Source organism: Tetrao urogallus (assembly GCF_951394365.1).
Source record: "Tetrao urogallus genome assembly, chromosome: 6".
Lineage (NCBI taxonomy): Eukaryota > Metazoa > Chordata > Aves > Galliformes > Phasianidae > Tetrao > Tetrao urogallus.
The window spans coordinates 24,562,561-24,571,040 of record NC_136819.1 but is presented as its reverse complement, the minus strand read 5'-3'; the positions used below and the strand labels follow the sequence as shown (position 1 = coordinate 24,571,040).

The 8,480-nt window shown below is 48.1% G+C and overlaps 1 protein-coding gene across 1 annotated transcript; it reads right to left on the bottom strand.

The window, feature by feature from the left end:
* Positions 1–267: 267 nt before the first annotated feature.
* On the bottom strand, positions 268–8,256 carry DLL4 (delta like canonical Notch ligand 4; the record flags this gene model as incomplete). The annotated part of the gene is given in 10 exon segments (XM_079537437.1): positions 268–406; positions 1,142–1,850; positions 2,333–2,552; positions 3,695–3,864; positions 5,200–5,330; positions 5,439–5,499; positions 6,509–6,778; positions 7,404–7,461; positions 7,594–8,109; positions 8,113–8,256. Coding segments are annotated over 10 exon segments (2,418 nt in total).
* Positions 8,257–8,480: the final 224 nt, after the last annotated feature.

Genomic DNA, 8,480 nt, shown 5'->3' with positions numbered 1-8,480 from the left:
AAGAGGAAATAATCCTGTGATATATTGAATCTTTACAGGCTGACATTCAGTGCTTTCATCTCCCACTGACTTATCTAAACACAGAATCTCTGGTTTAATAAAAATCAGAGCTGTTCATTTCTTTATTTTTCCCCACATACGTTCTGTTTTCTTGGGCACTCCTGCATGCCACTGAAGAGATGAGGTGTATGCTGAGATCCCTGAAAACAGAGCATCATTCTCAGCTGCAGCTCTAAAGGATAGATTTGCCTTTTTTATTTTGTGAATTTATGCTTGTTCATTGGTGTGCTTGCTTACCTCTGTGGCTATGATGCACTCATTCCTTTCTTCTGTTATCACAAAGACGGACTGGTACATTGAATCCCTTGGAGAACATATCGCTGATATTCTACATTCCGGCTTTTCACTAAAGCAGGGCAGAGAGAAAAAGGTGTTATTTGACTTCTAACACGCCTGACTCTGAAATGCTACCATGAATATGTAGGCGTGGAACAAGATAGCTGTGGAGGTGAGGGAGAGGAGGGCAAAGGATGAAGTTTCACATGTTCTATATGATGGCAAGACATTTTACTTTAGGGAAGTGGAAGTGAGAAATGGCTACTGTCTTGCTAGATTTCTGCCATGTCCAATTTAGTCAAGTACTCCTCAGATCCCTCAGTGCAGAGCAGCCACAAGCGGAACCCAGGCAAGACTTTCAGTATGCACATCAGAATATAGAGGAGCCAACAAATAGCTGCCCTTTTTTTTGAAGGGAGAAATAATTTTCACTCTAATCTTTTTTTCAGTGTTTTCTAAATAAGCAAAATACTTATTTTTAATTCACTATTTGCTGTAGTATCACTTCTCTGTGATTTACTGAGGAAGAAAACATACTTCTTACTTTCATCACTGGACTGGTCACTCCTGTTCCCCTTCACAGCATTCATGTTACCAGCATACTGCGCACAAGCTTTCAATTAATTTAGCTATGGATACTACTTGGCCTGGCACTCATACTTCAATTCAGAATTCCTGCCTTTGCTCTGGTTTGTTTTGTATGTTCTCTCCCTGAGAGAAATTTTTTCCCCATTTTCTCATCTGCATCTAGGCCAGTGTGAAGGTGTGGGGCTTACAGAGGCTACAAGGAAGGCTAAATTCTCACCTGTGTAGTCGGAGTGGAGACTTCTCTCCTAAACACTTTTCACTTTTGTAATATTTATCTTCCTGTGTCCCTCTACTCGTCAGATCTTTTACTAGATTGTAGTCCAGTTTATGATTCTTGGGTTTGTAGTTTGACTTCTCGAGCCCACAGTCCACTTCAAGGTCTTTATTTTTATTGGTGTTTTTGAGCTGGGAAGCTGGAATGAGATTGTCCTTCTGGAAGTCAGACAGGTTATTCATTGTTTCCAAGTCCTGCTGTGGGTGCATCCTCATCTGCCTGATGACCATTGCTATCATGCAGAACAGTATGAGCAAAGCCACAAGCCCCACTCCCATAGATATAGCAATCCAGGGGACTGGTTTAGGAGGAAGTGTGATGGGCACTGAATAAACTGGTAGTTCACAACGGCTGCCCATGAAGCCAGAAGGACAGTAGCAGACAAAGTTGGCACTATAAAGTCCACTGTAGCATGTGCCTCCGTTCTCACATGGCCCAGAAGCACATTCATCTCTGGTCTTGATGTCACAGTTCCTGCCGCTATAGCCCGGCAAGCACGTGCACGTGTAGTCATTGATCAGGTCATGACAAGTTCCCCCATTGGAACACGGGTTCCTGGCACAGTCATTGATGTTAATCTCACATTTCTGACCAGAGAAGCCAGCCCGACAACGACACACACGAATCTGACCAAGGTAAAAGCAATTACCATCTGAGGAAAAAGTAAAAAAGAAATCAGTATGCAATGTGTTTCGCTCAGAAACATAAAGCTCTCCCACCCTGTAAGCAAAACTACCTCAAGAAGAGGGAGATTATTTTACAAAACAACTAACTATCTAAGGCTTCCTTCTAGCTTACTGATCACCCTTTAAAACCATGCCACTTCTAAATATATAATAATGCTGGTTTAATGTATGTAATGCTTTCCCATTCCATAATAAAGCTTATGCACTGGTTTGTTTGTTTTTTTTTTTTTTTTTTTAAAAAAAAAAAAAAAAAAACATAGAAAATGCCAGTGAAAGTCCCCCGCAAGAGACCAAAATTAGGATAGATGTGAAATACAGTGAGGGAGAGAGATTAATGTATTAGAGGAAGTGTAGAGGTCAGATTGGATTTCTATCACTTCTGCACTGAAAAGCACAAACAAGTGGAGAAGCCATGAGATTTTTTTTTTTTTTTATAAGAAAGACTCACCATTTGCACATGGGTTGCTTGTGCACCTGTCTACTTTTTTTTCACAGTTTGACCCCGTGAAACCAAAAGGGCAAACACAAGTGTAGCTGGCTCCTTGTTCTTTTTCCAAGCATGTGCCTCCATTGAAGCACGGAGAATCGATACACGTCAAAGCACTGTGCTCACAGTGAGCTCCATAGTAGCCAGGGGGGCAGGCGCAGCGATAACCATTCTCCAAATCCTGCAAAATACAACATTAGGCCATTGTTATTTGATGCCACCAAATGATAGTTGTGCCTGTGTTTCTTTTTGGTCAGCAGTGAGTGCTGTTCTGTCCCATTTCATTCACACTTGGATGTGGCAAAAATGGCATTTGCAGAGTAAATAACTGCAAGCTGGACTGTGGGGGACAGGATTGTGAACTGGCTGTATTTGGCACATAGGAGTAATCATGCAACAGCACAAGCAGAGCAGATACAGTTGTAGGGAGCCTAGAGGCAACTGGGCAAAAACAAGACTAATGCCACTACTGTCTGATGGGATCCCCAGTGTCCTGGAGCAGAATAACATATGGAAAGGGTAGATATCCTGATTGCAGCTGTGTAGGTCGGCATAAGAGCTCCTCCCCTCTTCCTCTTCCCCCCTCCCCCCCCTCCCACCTACCCCCCCTCTTTTTTTTTTTTTTCCCCAAAGGGGTTATTTTGCTTTGCCATGAAGAAGTCCCACCACTTAGGTTACAACAAAACTTGTCTCCTCTTTATAAGCAATATATATCCAAGGCCTTGAGAGAAGGGAATTAGGTGGTCTTGGAGCATTAGCTTTAACCAAAACATGCATCAGATTACATCTGGTATCTATAAGCTATCAGTCTCTATCAGCATGTTGGATCAGTCATTGACTGGGTCTGAAAATACACTGAAACATGAGAAAACTGAAAATACAGAACTTCATTTCACAAAAAGTGCTTCATCTGATTGCCCTTGTATCAACTGATGCTGCAGTTCCATAGCTGAAAGACATTTTCTTTTACTTGCTATTAAAATATAGACCGCACATTTCTTTGTGAACCTTGGTTTGGGAAGCTTATTTTTTTTTATTTTACAGATATGCTCCCTCATGAGCCTTGGATCTTGCCAAGATCTCATAATGGCTGCCACAGAAACCTAAGGATCAGTTGACTAGTTCTAATCTAGATGATACATCTCCTCCTGTAACAGACTTCCTCCCCTGACACATCCAGGGAAGGGTTCAGAATGGTAGTTGTGAGAGTCAGTAATGAACCTGTGTACTATCGAATTCCAATTATGTTGTTACAAAACCATTTCTGAAAAGGTATACTGGAGCTTGCTTCACACAAAGACTTTACATTTAAAATGCCCTTACTGTGCAACTACCGCCGTTCCTACAGGGATTGCTGTCACACTCGCTGATCTCATGTTCGCAGTCAACACCAGTAAAGCCAGGTTTGCATGAACACGTATAGCTGCCCTGGCCAGTGTTCATGCAAGTTGCTCCATTTTTGCATGGTCTGTGGTGAGTGCAGTAGTTCAGATCTGCAAAGATACCAGGTGTTAGAAGAAAGAGTGTTTGACAGCTGGCAAAAAAAACATTCATACAAAAACACCTTCATCAACAAAGAGTTTTAAATGAAGCCTTCAATTTTGCTACCAACACTGGAGATTCTTATCAGGTTATTATCAGTTCTAATCATGTCTGAGACTTACGAATTTTACACGTCTACTAATTGAGCTCTGAATTTTGAGAAACTTCTCTTTCTCAGTGCTTTGGTATGTTCTCCCTTTTTTGGGGGTGCAATCCCATTAGCTGTAATGATGCCAAAGTGAACAATGTACTCCAGATATTTTCTCAGAAAGACACTCTGAGGCATGGCAGACACTCTGTGCACAATATGTCACATAATAGAAGAGCTAGCCCTGTCATTAAAAGGTGTGCTCCAAGGCACATTCTGGGAAGGCAGGAAGGAAACAGAAGTATTTAGGCTTGGAGATTTAAACAAACATTGGAAATATTTTATTGTTTATTTATTGTGTTCTGTTGTTATGAATGTTATTAGTTTAAACTATCTAAATACTCTGCCAAACTAGATGGTTGTTTTTATTTTCCCTTTCAATTTGAGGCAGAGGTTAAGCACACAAGTCCATATCACATAAGTAGAGAATCTTTATAAGCACTATAAATGTCAGAGTAATGGAAACACAATTGGTTAATAGGTAACTACCAATAACAAAAAAAATTTGCACCTTTACTTTTCCTGCTTAATTCAGGCTTCCCTATCTTAATCCTGTAAATGTCTTGCAAACACTTGACTTGCTCTGAGTATTTAATGATCTCAGTGCCAGCAGTGCATATATGGCCTTGAGGACATGACTGCTCAGCTGGCTACAGTTCAGTGATTCACTGGATTGAATAGGTGGAAGTGGACTGGTGTACCTTAAAATGGAACCTGTACTTTTCATTCTTGCTTACATGATTTTTCTCTCATGCTCCAGACTTATCACATGAGTTAACTTCCTTGTATGCAAAATAAGGAAGGCCAAATTATGGTGTTTACTGCTGCTGGAAACTGTTTAGTAAATTGTTATCGTTGTACAGGGAATACATTAAACTTAGCTTGAGAAAGCAGAAAACTTGCCCACTCACCACTCACCCAGGTGGTGTTTTTCTCTTAAAAACAAGAGCTACCAAAAAGGCTTGGTTGTTTTCAGCTGAAACTAGTACAAATAAAGAATGGGTATCTGAGACAGCCTTGGTACAAAATAACACCTCTGTATACACACCATACACAAATTTAATTCTGGATCAGATTCCTTAATTCCAGACCGAGGAATATCCAACCCAGAGCCCAAAGCACAACCCTCAGAACCAACCTTGATCACAGAAGAGGCCACCCCATCCTTCGTCACATATGCACTGCCATTGTGTTTTACAAGTCCCATGGCGGCAGCCTATGTGGGGAATGCATTCATCGCAGTAGCGGCCTTGCCAACCAGAACGACAGCTACAAGAAGAGTCAAATTAAAGCATTAATGACATGGAAAAGAGTTTAAGTTTCTATTACAAGTTGACATTTTAATTGAAATTCAGATTGCAATTGCCATCTACTCACATGCACTCTCCGGGCTTGGTGCAATATCCATTCTGTTCAGCACATCCAGACAGACAGATGGCTGTAAGGAAGACAGGAAAAAAGAGCAGAAATGTTTAGGTAAATACGTGTGGACAACAGAATACACTTGTAAAAGGGGGAACGCCAGCTTTTAAAAAATACTTTGAAAACCAGTTTTGCACTTTCAAAGCTTTGTTTTAAAAACTCTCAGTATGGGGAGTTCTGGAGCAGGAGGAAGTGAACGGGGAGAGCCAACATCTGACAAGCTGTCCCTTAGTTTTTTTCAGTTTACACAACAAACACGAACTCTTGCAGCTCTCTCAAAAAGCAGCAAGAGGTGGCAGCCACGCTTATTCTAACAAAAGACTGCAGAAACCCAGCGGGGCCCTGAGCCCACAGCAAAGATTCCCGCTATACAGTGCGACACCTGCCCCACCACTGGCAGCAGAAGTGGGGAAGCCTCTGCAGACAAGCTGCTGGCAGAGTAACTTGGGATAGGTATGACTGACTCAGGGATATCAGCTCTTCTCTGCTGTTTCTTCATACGCGTAGAAGTGCAGCATGACATTGGCAGCTGCAGCAACAGCAGTGCAAAGTCCTCAGCATGCCACTTTTCATCTCCTGGCACGGAGTGGAAAGGTCAGCGTGAAAGCACAGCCCGAGCCTCCACCAGGTGCACTGCACTTAGCGGGCACAAGCAAACATGCTGCATCCAGCATGGGGCCTCCTGATGCACTTGCTGCAGGAAGACAATGCACTTTAGGCCCAGGGTACCTTCACTAAACAGCTCCCTCAGTTTGCCCCTCCTCAAAGGTCTCTTGACTTGCGTTCTTGACTCAGGCTATGGCTTGGGTTAGCCTAGGTGAAGGCCTAAGGAAGCTGCAGCAGGTGTGCAAGACAACAGCGGGACAGGCCTGACCAGTGCACAGGACAAGGGGCAGCACAGCCCAAGGTGATCCCTCTTGCATTCACTGAAGCGAGGTGGCCGAGGCCCTGCTATGCAGATGGGCTGCGGGGCCTGGAGAGCTGGCATGGCAGCCACCACCGGTAGGGCACGGAGCAGCACTTACGCTTGGTGCAGTACTCGCCGGTCCAGCCAGGCAGGCAGGTCAGGCTGCCATCCACTTCGCAGACATAGTGCCCAAAGCGGTCGTCGCGGCGCTTGCAGAGGCGGGAGCAGCTCTCTCCGTAGTAGTTCTCACTGCAGACCACGCGGTAGGAGTAGCGCAGCTGGGTCAGCAGGCTGCTCTGCACATCCTGAGACCAGACCTCACCCACCGCCAGCGACCGCTGGATGGCCATCTGGCTGATGAGCCACTCCTCCGGCGGCGGCCGCGAGCCTGCGGGACAGCAAGTAGCGCATCAAGATGCGGCCAACACCACCGCCACGTCCACCACCCACCCTGGGAACCCACGTGTGTGCTACAGGGCACGGCGCTGCCCCGGCCCCAGCGAGGAGAGACGGAGCGCGTCGGTGGGAATGGAGTGGGGTCAGCGTGCTGCTGCCCTGAAGGATGGACGGAGCGGGGTCGGTGTGAGAGAGGACCCGTAGCCCAGAGCCCGGGCCGAGGGGGCTCCGCGTCGAGGGCTTTCAAAAGTGCTGCTGGAATATCCTTTTCCTCTCTTGTCAGAAAAACATCCCAAAGCCATTATTCCTTTCCAAAGGGCGGAATTCGAGAAAGGTGTAAAATACAGGAAAAGGCGGCCGGGGCTCTTTGGCAGCCTCGCGGCTTTCTCACCGCTGAGCTCCTTTCTTTCCCACGCCAAAAATAAACCGCAGGAAACGCAATTGTGTTGGAGATTAGGTCGGGACAGAATCAAAGCGGCCCCTGACGGGCATCGTTTGGGGACTAACTGCCGATGGTCGGATAAAGCCGGCCCCGAAATTATCGCATAAACATCTGAGCCGGGGGCGGCGGGGCCGGGCTGCCGTTAACCGTTTCGGGGCGGGGGCGCGGCGCTCACCTTGCGGCAGGTAATTGGCGGGCGCGTGCCAGGCCTGGATGATGAGCGAGAAGGTCCCCTGCGGGCAGAGAGCAAGAGCAGCGTCAGCACAGCACAGCACAGCGCGGCGCGCCCGTACCCCGCCCGCACCGCACCGCACCGCCCCGCGCCGCTCGGCCGAGGAGCGCGCCCGCCGCCCCGCGCTGCTCACCGGCCACGTGAAGTTAAAGGGCAGCTTGATGGGGCTGTCGAACCGCTCCGTGTCGCGGATGCTAAAGGAGTTGACCCCCAGCACCGGGGTGATGATGCTGCCGAAGGTGCAGGAGCCCGGCGACACCACCGCCTGGAAGTGCTTGAGGCAGACGCGGAAGAAGGTGCGGCAGTGCGGGGAGCAGGGCTCTCCGCTGGCCAGCGCCCCGCGGCTGTTGACGAACTCGTGCAGCTTCAGCTGGAAGACGCCGGAGCCGGACGCGCTCTGCACAAAGGAACACAACACAGCCCCGTCACACCTCGGCCAGCACCCACTGACACCTCGCCAGCCCCTCTCGCCGTCGCTCCGACCGTTACCTGCTGCAAAAGCACTAACAGCAGCGTCAGGCCGCAGGCGCGCCGCGCTCTCATCCTCGCGCCGCTCGTTCTGTATTCCCCAAAAGCTCCGCCGAGCGCGGAGAGCGGCGCTGCCCGCGGGCCGGAAGGTAAATCCAGGTGTGGCCGTGCCCTCGGGGCGCTAATCCTGCGCTTTATAAACTCCAGAGCCCGCGGGCTGGGAACGGGGACGCCTCGTCGGGACGGCTCCTCCTTCGGCGGGTGCCGGCAGCGCTCGGTAAATGGGAAACTTGCTTTCCTCCGAGCGGTTTATATAGTTGCCTCGCATCCTCGCGAGCTCATTATGTAAACTGTCAGTCAGCGCGCGGGCGATCCCTCCCCTTTTCCATCTTTCCTTTCTGGAAAACGGAGCCCGGTGCTGCGGAAGCCCGCGGGTCCCACACTCTAATCCCGCTGCCGGCGCTCCGCGCGGGGCCGGACAAACCCCCGGCCGCTCGGCTCTGTACCCCCCCGACGACGGGAGCTCCGAGTGGCGGGGTTCGACGTGTTCCC